This window comes from Humulus lupulus, chromosome 2 (genome assembly GCF_963169125.1).
Source record: "Humulus lupulus chromosome 2, drHumLupu1.1, whole genome shotgun sequence".
In the NCBI taxonomy this organism is placed as follows: Eukaryota; Viridiplantae; Streptophyta; class Magnoliopsida; order Rosales; family Cannabaceae; genus Humulus; species Humulus lupulus.
In genome coordinates, this window is record NC_084794.1 from 269208980 (window position 1) to 269227220 (window position 18241).

General features: G+C 34.5%; 1 protein-coding gene across 1 annotated transcript; it reads right to left on the minus strand.

Moving 5' to 3' along the window:
- Positions 1-17255: 17255 nt before the first annotated feature.
- Positions 17256-17765, minus strand: LOC133815474 (nuclear transcription factor Y subunit B-5-like). The gene is made up of 2 exons (XM_062248313.1): positions 17452-17765; positions 17256-17325 (listed from the first exon to the last, which is right to left on the minus strand). The coding sequence occupies exons 1-2, from the start codon at positions 17763-17765 to the stop codon at positions 17256-17258; spliced, it is 384 nt and encodes a 127-aa protein (XP_062104297.1).
- Between the last annotated feature and the right edge of the window lie 476 nt (positions 17766-18241).

The following is an 18241-nucleotide window of genomic DNA, read 5'->3' on the forward strand; positions in this document are numbered from 1 at the left end:
CCACGGACCGCAGAGCCTAACTCCGAGTCTCTCCTGTTACCAGGAGGGTAGTGACCCCTGTTCGCTTGGTGTGGCCCATCATTCTCGCGGCGTCTAGGACTACGAGGCTGTCGCTCGGCCCTATTCTGCCTTTGCTGCGGGGGATTACCTCGAGCAGCGTGGGATGGTGGATCTGTCTCGGGGTCCAGTGGGACGTCGTCATGGGGCATCTGGGGCTGTTCAGGCCTTTGCGGACTTGAAGGATGGATCGATGGGCTAGGATTGGGACCTCCATGGGGTGGCCCATTTTCAGGTTAGTTAGGCTGCGAGGCAGGCGCGGCCTGATTTCTGGCCAACAGCAAGGCCACTTCAAGGGCTGCCATGGCCTCGGTCTGGCGGCGATCCACCTCCGCTTGTCTCTCGCTCAACTCCGCCCGCTGACGATCAAGTTCCTGCTGCTGCCTTGCCATAGCTTCTGCGGCAGTCTCTTGATTGGCTCTCAGACTAGCCAACTCTTCCTGCAACGTGCCCAAGGTGCTCCTCAAAGTCGCATCGTCCATTTCCTCCTCTTCAAAATCTAGTTGCGGCTCATCTTCCGCCATGCTTGCAGGGGGAGGAGGAGGTGGCGGATTCGACGGTGCAGCGGCGGTGGTCTGAGCAGCTTTCTTCCCTGCTTTCGCCATTAGTTTTATCAACAACGATGAATCGTCCTCTCAATGAAAGCACCAGAATGTTGACCCACGATTTAGCCAACTGACACGGAGTCAAAATATGAATGATATAGACGAATATATATAGAGAATAACGTAATGAAAAAAGTAAAGGAAACACAGTAACTTATAGTGGTTCGGCCCCAGGATCTGGTAATGACCTACGTCCACTTAGAATGATATTGATATGGGATGAAAAGCGTGATCAGAGAACTTGGGTTCAATGAGTTTCAACACTTCTCATAAACAATACAAGTTTACTCAGATAAATTCTATAATCTCTATGATTTCCGGGCTCCCCCCAAAAGTCCCTTCCCATGAGCCATCTCCTGCTATTTATAGGCTCATGGAGGGTTGCCCAATATTGTTACAGATATTATCCCCTGAATCATGGGATATTCAGAAGATTTCATAAGATAAATTCGGGATTCATAAGATCTTCCCATAAATATTGCTTTGTTACGGAACCATCGACCAGACTGTCGCGAGTAAGGCGGGCTTATCTTACATCTGATGTGTCTCCTGGTCGATACTCTAGCAGACGCTCCAGGTGTCAGCCATGTGTCAAGAGATTATTCGCCACGTCACAAATGCTAATTTATTGGATAACACATAGTTTTAAAGTCTATTACAGAAAGATATTTACAACAGGCCGTTCTAAGCGGCAAAACAGGGTTCGACCCTAGTTCCTCTTTCAAACCTCGCCCAAGTATTGGTCGAGCAGCTGCATATGTACACGTCATCACCTAAGCTCTCCAACTCAAGGATAGTCCAGCTTCCTTTTGCCTTTACCTGCACCACAAAGCACCCGTGAGCCGAAGCCCATCAAGAAAACTCATATGCTCACAAATAGTCATATCATGATCTCAAATCATGTCTGGCATGCCTAGCATTCATAGCTCTATTCAGCATGCAAACGAATTCAAACAAATGTCGGGGTCTCCAGGATAAGAAATCCTAGCCTTCTAATTTTGGAGGACTACCAAGTCAGTCCTAATCAGATGAGTGTCGCAACACTTGAGGTTCCGATAAACCATGCTGAGTAACCGACGAGCGAGTCACTAATTCAAATGGAAGGGTGGCTGTTGGGTAAGCCTCTAGCCTTCAAGCGCTTATTTCAACCATCGACCCTCGAGGTCGGTCTGGTATTAATGCTCTTTGAGTCATTCAATGCTGATAGTCGAATAGATCTAATCTCTGTTGGTTTGCGTGATACACGCTAAGGCCGTTCTGACTAATGAGTCAGTGCAACATGACCAGTGCCCAGTACCACTTCCGAACCTGACTAATGAGTCATAGCTTCACAATTAATACTAACACCTTTGCCAAATCTGACTAATTAGTCAGTACCATGCACAAGTCAGCAATGCTATCAATGTGTATAATATGCCAATTATCCAAGAATAGGGCATTCAGCATGCTTACTAAACAGTTGCTAGCATAATTATGATCATGCACAAACTCAGAGACTCAAGCTCTGACCAATCTCATATTCATCATTCATGGCATGCCTTAACCTCATGTCTCTCGTGCATCACATGCATCACACTTAATCATCCAGCATGCCTCAATAATAATCATATGCAAATGGGCAAGATTGCCAAGCATTCATTATGCTATCAATGTTTACATTTAAACATTCAACATGCATCAAACATAACCATGCATGTTACATATGGGGTGCAGTTCTCTTACCTCAAAGTCGAGCTAGAATGATTTAAAGAACGACCCTTGAGAACGATCAACTTTTAGTCCTTTAGCAGTCACCTAGTCATAACCAATTATAATCCATTAATAAAATAAATTAATAAATGGTTCACAATCTAAAACCACATTCCCAGGATCAATCCCCCACTCTCGGGAATCTTAATATACTCAAACAGGACAAAGGAACGAAACCTCGAGCCTTAAGGATCATTCCAAGCCCTAAAATAGGTTTGCTGAAAAATGGACTAGCGATGCAGCCCTACCAAATGGCGCTGCAGCCCTATCAAGTGGCGCTGCAGCCCTATTTCCAAGTCAGAGAGCCCAGCTCTGAGCCCTGCCTAGCGCTGCTGCACCAATTACAGACCAGAAACTTTCTGGTTCATCTTCTTTGCAATTTCTCTTGAAACCAAACCCTCCAAATCAATCCCAAACATCCAACTCAACCACCAAACATCATCTACAACTCACCCTCATCATAACTCAAGTTAAACCTCAACTAAACTTCCAATAATTCTCAATTAACACATCAAGATCCTTAACTGAAAACTTAATAGAAAAACAGGGTATAGCTTAAGTTCTTGGATGAAACCTTACCTCAAGTTGGATTTAGACCCCCTTCAATGATTGAACCAAAGTCCTAAGCCCCCACCTTTGATCTCCTAGCATGATACCTCAAGTTGGCTCTCAAAAATTGAAAGGAAGATGGAGGGAAGAACATGTACGGGAGGGAGAGAAAAAGATGAGGATGATGCTTTGTTTTACACTTTTCCACAGCCTTCTAAACTAAATGAGCTAATATAAATCCTTAAGGTCAAAAGACCATAATGCCCTTAAGCCAAATAAATCCCTCTAAAGGCTTCCGAGGGTAAAACCGTCATTTCCTGCCTATCTCGTTAATTATAATTAACGCTCTCCAATTCCTGCTATTCTCAATATTCTCACATACCAATAAATCATATCCCATTACCCTTTTATTCCCGGCAATGTTCTAGTCATCAAGATGACTCCGAGACTCACCCCGAGCCCCGAACTTAAACCCGTTATAACTAGACCGAACACTTACATCTCATGATCGTCTCATGCCGAATAGCTCGAACCAATCCACATTATAATGTGGCTATATCAATTAATCACAATCATGCACCCAAAATACACAATTACGCCCACAACGGCCAAATTACCAAAATACCCTTATAATAATAAATTCTCCCATATGCATGCATCCACCATCATATAATAATATAATTCACGTAAACATGCATATAATCATTAAATACCATAATAAATCAATTATGGCCTTACTGGCCTCCTAATCAAGGTCTTAAACTTCATTAGGAAATTTGGGGCATTACTTGTTACAACCACAATTGTCACTCAATCCTCTATAGATGGTCTACAATGCGATAGGACTAAAATATCGTGTTACCCCTCATTGTATTTTATCCTTAAAACACTTAGTTCCTTGTAAATGATATTTCAGTAAACTAATTTAATTACTGAAATGAGATCTCTATCATTTAACACCTTGAACCAAAATAAAAGGAAACCATCATTTCACTTCTTCATCAGAAGCTATAGATGTTCATATCTATGATTAACACTCCCACTCAATTATACTACCGAGTTCCCAAGATGTAAGTATGGGCTAATCCACAAGGTAAGCTGGTAATGAACAAGTCAAAGAACTCAAATAATACAATTAGTTAGAATACTAATCACTCAGAATTGAGATTGAATTGACCTATGGTCAACTATGTGATATAACTAGAATAGATAATAACGATATGTTTACTTATCTTATCTACTGTCAATATCGGTCCAGTCCGATGTAACAAATACATCCAATTGTATCCACTTTGCTAATGTTCTAGAAAGAACATAACACTATAAAGTGTAAGTAGATCATATCGTAGATTGGCAAGTCAGTGTAAATCATGTGCACTGACTAATCTTAGGACTAACTTATTTTGAACTTATAATCATATTTATATTCCACTGTGATTACGTCACTATAAATAAGATTAGCTATATGCTCGGGATTTAATTGAAGTTTATATTAAACAAATAATCATGAAAATAAAACATGTGAGCAAAGTGATTGACCAAGTCACAAAATTATTTCTATTCTTTTATTGATAATAAAATGAGATTACAAAGAATTTTGGTTTTAATTAGGGCATGAAACCCCAACACAAGTGTATCCCATTTTTTAATCTATTGAGAGGCAGCAAGAAATTCGAGTGGACTGTAGAATACGAGTAGGGTTTCCAAGATATTAAACAACATATGGTGCAACCTCTCATTCTATCCAAGCCATTCGAAGGAAGAATTTGTTTGTCTACCTAGCAGTCACGGAGTATGCTGCTAGAGCAATCTTGATCAGAGAAGAAGATAAGTCCACAGTGCAGTCTATTATATTAGTAAATGGCTGGTAGGGGTGGAGTCGAGGTATCCAGCCATCGAAATATTGACATATTGTTTATTGCTGTAATCTCGAAAGTTGGGACCCTACTTTCAACCTCACCCAATAATAGTACTGACTGAGCAACCTTTTCGACAGATGTTGAAAAAACTAGAAGATACTAGTCGACTACTTAATTGGGTTGCAAAGTTGGGGCAATTTAAGATTACCTACCGTCCACGATCATCGATTAAAGGGAAAGCATTGACTGAATTTGTAGCAAAATTCACTAGACTGCCAATCACCGAGCAAACAATCATATCTGAGGAGTCAAAAGAAGAAAACCAAACCTGGAAGTTGTTTGTTGACGGTTCATCAAATGAACACAACTCCGGAGCAGATTTAATTATGATCACTCCTGAAGGTCACCATATTCATTGTGCACTCGGGTGTTGCTTTGTTGCATCAAACAATGAAATGGAGTACGAAGCACTACATGCAAGACTACGACTAGCAAAAGACAGCAATGCCCGATCAGTTGAAATCGATAGTGATTCACAACTGGTGGTGAATCAAATAATAGGATAATATCAAGCCCAAAGATTGAAGATGGTCGCATACTTTAACAAAGCTAAAGACTTGTTAGCATAGTTCAGTAAGTATACAACAAGTACCTTATGACCTGAACTCAAATGCAGCAGATGCCTTGGCAAAGTTAGCTAGCGCAAAAATGGATGATACGCTAAACATTATTCCGGTCGAACATCTAGCAGCTCTTAGTATACAAGAGAAAGACTCTACCATGGTTATTAACACCATCGATACTTGGATGACACCCATCAGACAATACCTCAAATAGGGGATCTTTCCTACTGATCAAAACAAATCAAAAAGACTTGAAAGGAAATATGGTCGGTTTATATTAGTCAATGGAATCTTATACCAAAGTGGGTATTCATTACCATTGTTATGGTGTGTCACCAACAAAAAGGCCAAATAACTTTTACAGGAAGTACACGAAGGGTTTTGTAGTGATCACACCGGGGGGCATAGTCTTTCCAAAAAAAATCCGGTAAGGGTATTTCTAGCCAACTATGAATGAGGATACAATGGAGTTGTAGCCGTCGACTACTTCAGTAAATGGACAGAAGTTGAACCTTTCACAGAAATCACGTTGTAGAAGGTTCTTGACTTCGTAGTCAAAAAAATCATTTGTCGCCATGGATTACCTAAGACGAAAGTGTTAGAAAACGATAAAGAATTTGATAGCGACCTCTTCATTGACTTCTGCGATCGACAGAGAATTACAAAAAGCTTCTCTTCAAATGCTCATCCATAAGAAAATGGACAAGTCGAAGCTATAAAAAAAAAACAATGAAAGATACCCTAAGGAAAAGACTCGAACATGCAAAAAGAGCTTGGACAGAAGAACTACCAGAAGTACTTTGGTCGTATAGAACAACATACCAAACACAATTGTCCATACATCATTTCATCTAGCATATGGGTATAAGGCCATGCTGCTAGTTGAGTTAGATCCATCGTCGCATAGGTGGCTAACATACGACCAGAATACAAACCACCAAATGTTGGCAGAACCATTATGGTCACTCGTACAGACACAAATTTTTTCCATTTTTTACAAGAAATAAAAGGAAATGTGCGTAGCCAGTTATTCTTGCCAACTATTGTATTTTTTATACAGGTATATGCTCTCTAATGTATTATTTGACTATATTTACAATTATTTACAAGTTATACGAGGAATTATGTTCGGACAGGTACGGTCTATGGCAAGTGACCAAACACCTTTAGCCCCTCGATCACTTGGGGGGCACAGGAGATATAAAGGCTAAGCAAAGCATGTGAAAATATGTAAACACGTGAGAAAAATAAGCAAAAGCATGAAAATACACTTCAAATATTTTTTAGCATTTTTAGAAAATATAAAGTGTTATGCTAGGTTCGGTCATACAAGCAGGTGTTATAATCTTGAAATTTATAATACTAACCTGATGTCTTTACACCATAAGCAATACTACTCAAATGAAATTAGTAAATAAACAGAGGAACTACCTTAGGCATTGTATTGTCTCGAAACCACGAACAGACTGTTCAAGGGTTGCAAAAAAAGGGAAAGAAAAAGGCTAAGTTATTACAACAGAAATCACTAGGCTAGCGAAGTCTGTTGATCTTGCTGGTTGCGAAAGTGTTAGCATTATCTACTTGATCTCTGGAGAAGCAGGAGGGTTGTTCCCCCAGCCAAATAAGTAGCAAATTTCTTGAGTTTTTCCTGCTTTACCTGCACAGGAAGATATTCAAAGTTGGCCCTTTGATTACTCTTCAAGAATATGTAGAAGTAGGTAAACACTGCTCCCTGGAACCACTCCAAGTTGCTTTGATTGGTCAGCTCGAGTATTTCTACTTCTCAAGGTCACTCGACTCTTGTCTGCTATCGACCAGTTTCACCTCCTCGTCATGGTTGGCTTTGGCAAGATTTTTATACTTGTCCAATGGCTAGTCTTCCTTGTCCAGGTCCTCCTTGGACTTCTTCACCTCCTCCTTTGACTACGTCAACTCCTTAGTCAGAGCTTTAATCGTGTTAGCTGCAGTTTGTTACTCAGTGGCCCATTGTTTTTGCTCCTCAACAATTTTGTCATGTACTTCTTCAATATGACTCTAGCCATTGTTGAAGGTCAGTAAAGCCCTCGATGAGAGAAATGTTAAACCAAGGAATTAAAGTAAAGACTACATGTCATAAAAATTTGATAGCAATGAAAAGTTATTAGGATACTTACACTAAGGAACTCATTAAAACTTCGACCAAGAACCTGGTCGGGCCTAATAGCAGGGAAAGAAGCAAACACATGTTTGCTCAGCTAGTGTCTTGCTACTTTGTTGAGCTTGTCGATGGTTGAGTTAATAACGTTCCTCAACATCTTAGCAACATCGGAGACATCAGTCTGGTCGAATTTTGATTCCTATTGAGGAGATGGCAAAGGAGTATTTTCCTTGGACGATGGAGGAGTGGCGTCCTTGGTCAGAGCATTAGCCTCTGTTGTTCATGGTCTTTTTGTTGGAGAGGCCCCACTAGAGTCTCTCGTCTATTTTATGCTCGACCTCTTGGTACCAAGAGGAGCGCCTCCTGAAGCGTAGATGTCAAATGTTTTGGAGGTATGCATGACTGTAATGAGATAACAACTTAGTCAAAGATATGCAAGTAGAGTAAGGAATAAAAGAGGAGAAATTCTAGTAAGAATACCCGAACTACATATGATAGGCTCTAAATTATCTAAGCTATTACAACTGCTAAAATAAGCATTATCTGCTTCAAAGAAATGTGAATCATAACTGTTCGAGGGAATAAAATTTCCATTCCAATCAAATAAATCGGTAGGGATAGGTAATAGTGCAAGTAATGAAGAAAAGAAATCTATACCAATGTTTATCCTCCAACGAGGAATATTCCACCCGACTAGGGTGCTTGGGCATTTTATGTTTTCCCTTGCCATGAGAGGGAGGATTGGAGTTGGTCAGGGAATTTTTATCAGTTCCTTTATGTTAACTTCAGTAACCAGACACCTAACGGGTTGTGAAATGTCTTGGGGTTGATTTGTAGGGAGCTGGTCATCAGTGCCTTCACTAGTGGAACTCCCCGTGGTTGATTAGTTTTCATCCTAGAAATGTTGCAAAAGTCTAACCAATCAAAGGTTGGATGCAGTCATTAGATGCTTAACAATTTTCTTCTCGCGTTTAAGGCTGGTCAGAAAATCAGCCCTATCAATCATGGCTTGGGTAGGCATTGGTCGTTACCATGGGCCTAAATTGTGGAAATGTATTGAGAGAACATTTAAAACAAGGAAAAGATCGACCAGGAATACAAAGGATGCAGATAAAATAATTTTACCTCCCCAAGTGAAGCACAAGTTGTCTGCAACCAGATCAGTCATGAGAAAATACTCTTGGTAATATTTTCCCACATTGGATTTGTACGTAGTGTCTATTAAGAAGGTGCGGGAGTTTTCTTGATGATAAAAATGGAAGAACCCAGTGTTGTCATGGTTTGGGTACGACTTGAGATCAAACAAGTAGTTGATCTCGTGTGGAGTAGCAGTGGGCCATCTCCTAAGATGATAAAGGATATAGAGGCAAATAACACTCTATACTCATTCAGGGTAATTTGAAAAGGAGTTATGTCAAAGTAATTAGCTACCCCTTTCAAATAATCATGGAGAGTAAGGGTTGCTCCTACCTCAATGTTATACCACAACCATGTTGGGAATAGTGCCCTTAAAGCAATTGTAGTTGACAAATGTTTTAAATGAAATTAATAATTGAATTGAATTATTATATATATAGACTATGTCCAATATTATATTGATAATATTAAGTAAATATCAAAAAATTCCAAAGTTTATCTATGTGGTCTTAATCTCATATTGGTGGTATGAGAGGATCGAGATTAAGATAATAAACTTCAAATAGTTCGCAGTAAAATAAAGTTATGGAATCTTTAGATTAATTATTGCTACTACGATCCACTAGTATTATGAATACATGTGACCTAGATCTAGGTTACTAGTGTAGTAGGATACTTTAGTGGAGGTACTTTGCATATTGAGAGTATGTAGAACTGGACCATATGTGATTTGTTAATACTTGTTTAAACATTGTTTCATAGTATTAATCAAACACATCAAACAATGATCATATACACGATGATCTTAATCATGAGGTTGTTATGAACTCCTATACATGTCTTCTAATCCTTTTGATTCACGCGTTAAGGTTTGTCAAAATGATCAAGCTAAGAACAATTGTTTTGGGGACTCAATGATGTCCATGGAAATAATTTAATAGATATGGAATCTATACCTTCCTATAGATTGAATAATGTTCCCTATTGGGTTGACTTTTGGAACTGAAAAGGTTATGAGCGCTCACGTCGGAAACTTGTTGTGACACAACCTTCACTAGTAAAGTTAATGGTACTCTAGGAACAAGATATAGCTAAAAGGTAAAACAATAATTTTATTCCCTTTTAATTATGAACCATTAATAGAGGATTAATGTTGTATGTAATGATTATATCAATGGACACTTTATTCTTTAATAAAGTACTCAGTAAATATATGTCTGTAATTATCAAGAGTTCAATCTCATATTTATAGTAGAGTAATCATGAGATTAATAAATATGATTATTTAATCAAAGAGTTTTGATTAATAATGTAATATTTATTAGAGCTTGATATTATAGGTCCATAGCTCCCCAGGGTGGCTCTATCGGCATCATATCAAGGTAAGATTTGATACAAGGGTATAACTGTAATATGGAACTTTGAGAAGAATTTTATTCTTCGGATCAAGTATGCAATTATATGATAATTGAGGTTGAATAATTAATTTCGAATTAATTATTAATTTTTGAAAATATATTTATTAATTTAAATATATAAATTTTCAAAATTCATATATATAAATAAATTTTTGAAATTATTTATTTTATTTGAGTGGGAGAAGATAAAATTAGTAAGTCAAAAAATAGTTTTTTTGATTTATTGAATTTTAAAAGATGATGATCATCAATTTGAATTTTGAATTTTGAATTTTTAATTTAAAATTTAAATTTAGAAATATGGTTGTCATCTTATCCTTAAAAAGAAAAATACATTATTTTGTGGAAAATTGATTTTAATTAAATAATTAAATAAAAGAAAAATGCAATACCCCTTGGACTGTGCCATGCGTGTACCAGATGCACGGATATTGTATCAGTGTTGTTTTTATTTTATTTTATTTAATTAATAATTTAAAAATAGTTTTTTTTTCAAATTTGGTAAGTTAGATATTTACGTAAATCAATTTCTATCATCATGATGATATTATTATTATTATATTACTATTATTATTATTATTAGGAATAACAAGGTAATATAAATCTCTATATATATGATATAGAAGAAGAAGAAGAAGAAGAGAAAACACACAACAAATACAACAACACAATAGAAAGTCACAGAGACAATTCAGAATAGTTCTCAAAAATTTTGTCGGACAAAAGTTTCTTCTTTCTTCTTCTTTATTCTAGCCATTCTTCCAAGTTCTCATGTGTTGAGAAATAATTGTGATTCCTAAAATTGCAAACTCGTGTTCTTTATGTGCCCACGCACATCTTGAGGTGTAGAGAACATTCCGAAAGATCGTGGTTTGAGTGCTCAAAACTTTGGATAGGAAGATCGAAAAATATACAAAAGGACTCAAGGACACTTGATAGGCTTCAAGAGGTAATTGTTCATGTTCTTGAATTTTTTTTGTGTTTATAAGATATATATAAATATTATATATATATGTTGCATGATTAATAATATTATATGTTAATGTTGCTGGATGTTTTCTTGTTCATATAAACTGTTTATATGAGTGATGAAATTTTTTATTGTTGTTGTCTACAAAAACAATGGGCCCACCACGCTCATTTCGCTGGGTGCTCTGAATACTTTTCAAACAAACCAGGCACTGCAAGCGCCTTCAGGAACATTGACCCTCTGGTCAAGAGCATGCTTGTATAGGGTTATACTGTGGAGTCTGTACTTCTTTAGATATTTGGGCACCACCCTGCGTGAACAAACACTGGGCGGAGCTATATATCAGGGAATGTGATCCTTTTGAACACCAACTTTGGAAAGTCCCAACTCAGAAACTTCTTCTCCGCGTTAGCCGCATGTCGACCAATGTAGGGGTATTTTTTTTTTCTCTGAGCCACCTGCTTTACTTTGGTCATTGTAGTTTTGCGTTTTCGAGTCCTACGCCTTGGAGGAGTAGTAGTAGGGTTGGGTGCAAGGGCTGGAGTTTGTGGAACTAGAAGGGATGGCTGCTTAGTATCCTCGAACAGGAAAGCTAGGAGGTCTTCGTCTATTGGCCACTCACCTCCCAATAGTCTTGCATGGATATCTGAGAAGAAGAATGGGAAGTGAGAATCTACGACCAATAGAATGAATAAAATAATGAAGAAAATAATGGCAGCATTTAAAGGTAAACAAATTCGACTATACGAGCAGCGAAGATGTTAGGTCAAAAAGTGAAAATGAAAAGTTTTTTCGGGAAAACTTTTCATCTCTCCAAAAGGCGGGAAAAACCAGTTTTTCTGATGTGTCCCAAAATCGAATTTTTACTTTGATTTTGGGTCCTAAAGCTTCAATCCTACCATATTTGAGCCTACCTAATGTTTTTATATGTCCTATAAACTACATTGCCCAACCTAAACCTCATATTACGTACCTCATTTGCAAAAATTTCAGAGAAACTCAAGAACACCCATAGATTTTTTCACATAAATTAAAAATTAGAAAAAGTAACAATAATCATGCATGGTTAAAAGAAAAAATTGCTCAAAAACATAAGGCAAAGGGAAAAAATTTACTTGGAGCAGAGATTGCAGAAGAGATCGGTGGGTTTGTGTGAGCATTTCCTTCGAATTGCTTGAGAAGTTCTTGTCTTGAAGAGTTATGATGTTCTTGAGGAAAGAGAGAGAAAACGTAAAAAAGAAAAGGAAGGCTAAGGGGCTTTTATACATTCGAGTTTGGAAGGCGAAAAGGTGGAACTAGAAATGTGTCTTTTTGAAGTCTTGGAAAATGTGAAGCTGTCAATTTTCACCTAGGCCAGTGTGTCAGGCTGATGTTTACTTTTTCAAGACAGGTGAAAGGACGACTGAAACGACAGGTCAAAAGGAGGTGCTCGAAGTGAATCTTCAGTTCGAAAAAGTTTATCAAATGTTGTTCACATATTATAAACTTGAAGCAAACGTTTCATCAAAAAACTTGCATGGTGATGTGGCAAGGAATTCGAACACGTGGTGGTTCAAACAACAGCCTAGTCAACAAGAGTCTCATCAACCCTTGACCAGGAAATAAGAAAAGATTCAAAGAGTCATTTCGTCACTAATTCAGACTCACTTAAATGCTTTTCGAAGTTATGCTCACCAGGATGGTCATTGCACACACGACCAGAGCTGGTAAGATAATACACAAAGAACGCTTAGAGTTAGTTAAAACTAGATATTTAGTTATCTTGTACTATTTTATCAATATTTATTATAAAGAATCATGTAAGGCCCACGACCCATTTATGTACATTACTAAGCCTATAAATAGAGGTCTTAGTGAATCTTTACTTCGCACACTGTAATTCCTTGATCTCAAGAGAAACTACAAGCTTAAGTGTTTTTATACACGAACTTTGCATCCTCTCGAACTAACGAAACTCATTTGATCTTTTTCATCTGATCGGGAGTTTGGGACTTCTACATAAATAAAAGTACTTTAGTGGATTTAGGTTATTACTGTTTTGGGCCAAACCACTATAAAAACTTCGTGTCATTTTATATTGATTAGGTCAGTTCTCATTTTATATCATTTAGTTAACTCAGTGTCGTTGGCCAAATCACTAGTCAACAATATCAGTTTAACCAAAAGTTGGACATAATTATGTGGCATATGAAAATGACACATGGCAAGGTTATGTATTGAACTCGTTCATGCTGGTCAGTTTTCAGGTTCTGGTCATTTTCATTCAAGGGCAGCAGAAGGAGTTGCTTTAATCAACTAACAATATGAAGAAGTATCACTTGCAGATCACTGCTCGAAAGGTATTTGATCGGAAATAAGGATTTGGTTGATAATGTATTGGTGATGCAACTTGTTCGATGGGAGTTCCTGCTCGAATGATGTTGTATTCAACCAGAATGACCTGATCTTAGGAGATATTTATGCAACTGATATTTGAATGTATTTTTTATATTCTTTTATTGTATATTTAGTTGTAACAAGCCCATATTATGTGTGTAGGGCCTATTTCATGCTTGTGAGGCCCATGGCCCACTAATAGACTCTATAAATAGAGATCTCTCACAGTCATTAGCTCTCATGCGCACTTTACATACAAAATCCCTATCGAATTGTATTATCTCTCATGTTTAGGAAACTCAGTAGAATCTTGTTATTCTAATCTTAAGTCTGAGATTTTTTTATTAATAAAAGTGCAAGTGGACGTAGGTCATTATCAACTCTTGGGATCAGACCACTATAAATTGTTTGTGTCGTTTTACTTGAATTCAACTCATTTATTACTCGCTGTCATTTAATTTGACTTAGTGTCGTTGACCAAAACAAGTGTCATTGACCAAAACAATAGTTAACAATATCATTTTATTACTACTATTAATTCTCGATGATTCTTATGTATATGTACGTGTATATATATTACTCTTAAAATATATATATGAGTTTTCGATGAATGTATATATATATAATCTATGGATATTGATCAAGCTTTTATTAATTAAGTTGAGCATGTGCGTATATATATCACTTCTACATAAAAAGTGTGTAGATAACGGAAATTCTTGGTTTTAACGGTATTTTAATTTTTCTCTGTTAACTTTAACAGAATATTCTTATAATTAATAGAATATTCGCATATTTAATAGTAGATTATAAACATATCTAAAACTTAAATAAAATTAGAAAAATAATTAATTAAACTAATTAAAATAAGATATTTTTGAAATATTTTACAATGATAATTATTTAAAAATAATAAACCCATATATTTTATAACTTAAATAAAATTTCATTCAACTTAAACTTAATATTATATTAAACATATAATATATAATCTTTTATTGTTACTGTCAAATTCAAAAACTAGAACAAACATAAACTTAAACAAAAATAAATAAATAAATATACTAATTAAAATATGATATTTTAAAGATATTTTATGATAATTCAAATAATTAAATCATATTAATTTAAAAATAATAAAGACATACGTATCATTTTTTTTTCTAATAAATTTGTATGATAGTTTGTGTTTTTATTAAGTGATTGAAGCTCTTTTTCTACATCAAATTCACCAAAGAACATTACAAGATACATTAGAAACTAAAAATAATTTATGCATGTATACTACTGTCTATATTATGACTTTAATTTATTCTATTATATATATTTTAAAAAGTGAACCGATTTTTATTAAAATTATAGACAGTGATTACAACTTTGAAACTAAATAAACGTGCATTGCACGTTGTTTTTACCTAGTGTATATATATATATATATATTTAGAAGACTTCTCAATGGTTACTACTCATAGATGAGAACTAACAATTATGATGATGTGGTAACATAGTGACTTCGTATAGCAAGTCACTAATAGGTAAAAAGAAAAATTTCTACATTAATTTTGAATTTTCATATATAATGCTTAAATAATATTTTTTTAATTCTTTAATTTAATAAATATGCGACTGCTATGTAATCAGGTAGCATTTCCAAAAATAAAAAAAAATCAAAATTTATTTTTAGAAATATTAATTAATAACTATAAATATGGACTATTAATCTTAATCTAATGGTTAATATTAAAGTAATCATCCATAGGTAGTAAGAGTGCCCTCATATATATTTATGATATATATGGGTTTTAGATATTGATCAACCTTATTAGGATTAATTGGATAAGAAGTTGTATTGAGTGGGCCTCGATGGTTGTGTGTGTCAATAGTGAGATTGTTAGGATTAATGCCCTAAAAGTATGTAAAGACATTTTATTGATTTAAATAAATTACAGTTTTATTTTATTTAAATGTTATAAATTAATTATATCATAATATCAAGAAATTTTTTTATTTATTTATGAGAATATGATCTTGTAATAATACAAAAAAAATTAAGATTATATATAATGAATAAAATAGTGAGTAACATATTAAAGGATAAAATCTTTAATGGATGATTACTACTTCCCGATACAATGAACGGTATTAACATACCCAAACTCTCTCTTATTGCTAAAGAAAGATGACTTGATACAATGAATGTTATTAACGTACCCAAGAATTAATATATTTTTCCTTTAATTATTAATTGTATAGCTTGGTGATCATATTAATATTCCTTAGTGGTCCCAACACCCAACCAGGTTTAAAGTAACCCTAATTAATTAGCCATACTTAATTTTATTATTATTAGATTTACATATAGATGTCCACTTCAATCTGTCTCTATATATATAGTCTCGATCTACTAACACAAGATACTACATTAATTATTAATGCTTATATATATATGAACAAAAATTATTAATTAAATTAAATTAATTATTAATGCTTAAATTAATGCTTATATTGTTTCGCAGGCGATAATATTGCTAAAGGGAAACATAGAGGGATTCGCCTATTGAAGATGAAACCGAAAATAAATTATATATATGCATACTACTATTTTTATCTAATTAAGTATATACATATTGTCATGATATATCTCTTTTATATAATAAGTGTGTAGATAATGGAAATATTTGGTTTTAACCATTTTTTATTTTTTTAATGTTAATTTTAACGGAATATTCTTATATTTAATAGAATATTTCTATATTTAACAGTAGTTTGTAAACCCTTAAACTTAAATGAAATAAAATATGATATTTTTGAGATATTTTACAATGATAATTATTTAAAAATAATAAATAATCAAACAAATTAAAATAAGATATTTTATAATGATAATTATTTTAAAATAATAAATAATTAAACAAATTAAAATATGATATTTTTGAGATATTTTATAATAATAATTATTTAAAAATAATAAAATCATACGTTTTATAACTTAAATAAAATTTAATTAAATTTAAACTCACTTATTAGAATAAAATCATAATAAACATATAATATAATTTATTGTGAATTAGCAGCAAATTACTTTTAAAAAAATTAGCAAAAAACTTAAATTTAAAATCCACGTATAATATTTAATATTATATTAAACATATAATATATAATCTTTTGTTGTCACTCCCAAATTCAAAAAGTAGAACAAACATAAATTTAAACAAAAATAAATAAATTATTTAATTAAAATAAGATATTTATTTCAAAATGTATATAACATTAATATAAATTTAATAAAAATAATTAATAAATTCTAAAAATAAAAACTAAGCACGTGCAACGTGCATATTACACATTATTGGTATCTAGTATATATATAAATAATGTACTTCCATCATCCATAAAGAATTGATTGTAAAAGCTCCATATATATAGTTCATTAATTCCAATATATAATTATAGTTCCCGATCATAATTACTAACAAATTAGCTTGAAAATATATATTTGTCATGTAATAATACTGTCCAATCAATCCCAATAAAGATTGAGGCCATAGAAATTTAATATAAATCAAATTAAATTCATAAGATAGTTCTATATTTATAATCTGAAATCTCGTCGTATTACATAATTAAACATTATAATTTCAGAGACGCAGAGACTAATCCGAGCGACTACTTAAAATTAATTAAGCTACTAATTAGTATTTTTATTTATGACAAAAATAAAAGAATTGAAGAATCTTTGGGTTGTTCATGATCACCTGGGTTGGGTTCCATAATATCATTGACATACATCGTCGTCGTTTCGACGGACATGGTCTTCAAACGCAAGAAGATTTTCGTCGTTTAACCTCATCACCATCAAGTTATTATTATTATTATTATTATTATTATTATTATTATTATTATTATTGTTGTTGTTGTTTATAATAGAAGAAGACCTATCAACTTCTAGCTCTCTATACCTACGCAAGTACCTCTTCAAAGGGCCGGCATAGTCATCGAATCCCAAGGCGGCCAGAGCCCAGCAAACGTCGTCGCCGTTGACCGTCTTCCGCCTCTCACAGCGGCACTTGTCGGAGGCCTCCCCCGTCACGAAGCTCACGAACTCCGACACGCATTCTTGCACGGTTTCCTTCGCTTCCTTGGAGATCTTTGCGTTTGGTGGCAGTATTTGCTTCATGATCCTCCCCACGTTGGCTATCGGTAGCAACCGTTGATCTTGGTCCAGTAACTTATCAACACCGTCCGATCCATTGTTGGATGAACCAGCTCCGATCAAGTTATCCATTATATATTATCTTATTATATAATGATTAATAATTCAGAGAGAAGAAAAGAAAAAGAAAAAGATCGATGTACTATAGTACCACTTTCTTTGTATTTATAGTATACTAGTACTGCACTATGTATCTGATATCTCTCACTCTTGGTCTTGTATGTGCTTCAGGTCAAAAGAACACTTAAATGACTTTTATAATAAGTTCTTATAAATTAGTGTATTTGTAACAAAACCAGGGCATCAATTGCTCGTATCGGGCATTTATGGAAAATTTTTAACCTATTTCTTTTTTTTATGACGTCGTATCTCACCAAAATTTTGAGAAATTATAAATAATTTACAGTGCCAAATTATGAGAGTTCAAATAGTCAGTTATAAGTGTGCCTGTTTTTTTTTTTATTAGCATGAAAAATAGATTGTTTGAACTCTTATTTTCAGACTATAAATTATTCTGAATTTCTAAAAAATTAAGAGAATGCCTACTA

Bases quoted from the DNA above. Each gene is read 5' to 3' on its own strand.
- LOC133815474 (XM_062248313.1), bottom strand. From the start codon at position 17,765: ATGGATAACTTGATCGGAGCTGGTTCATCCAACAATGGATCGGACGGT. The intron at 17,326-17,451 runs GTACTTGCGTAG...GATGGTGATGAG, and splicing joins TATGCCGGCCCTTTGAAGAG to GTTAAACGACGAAAATCTTC.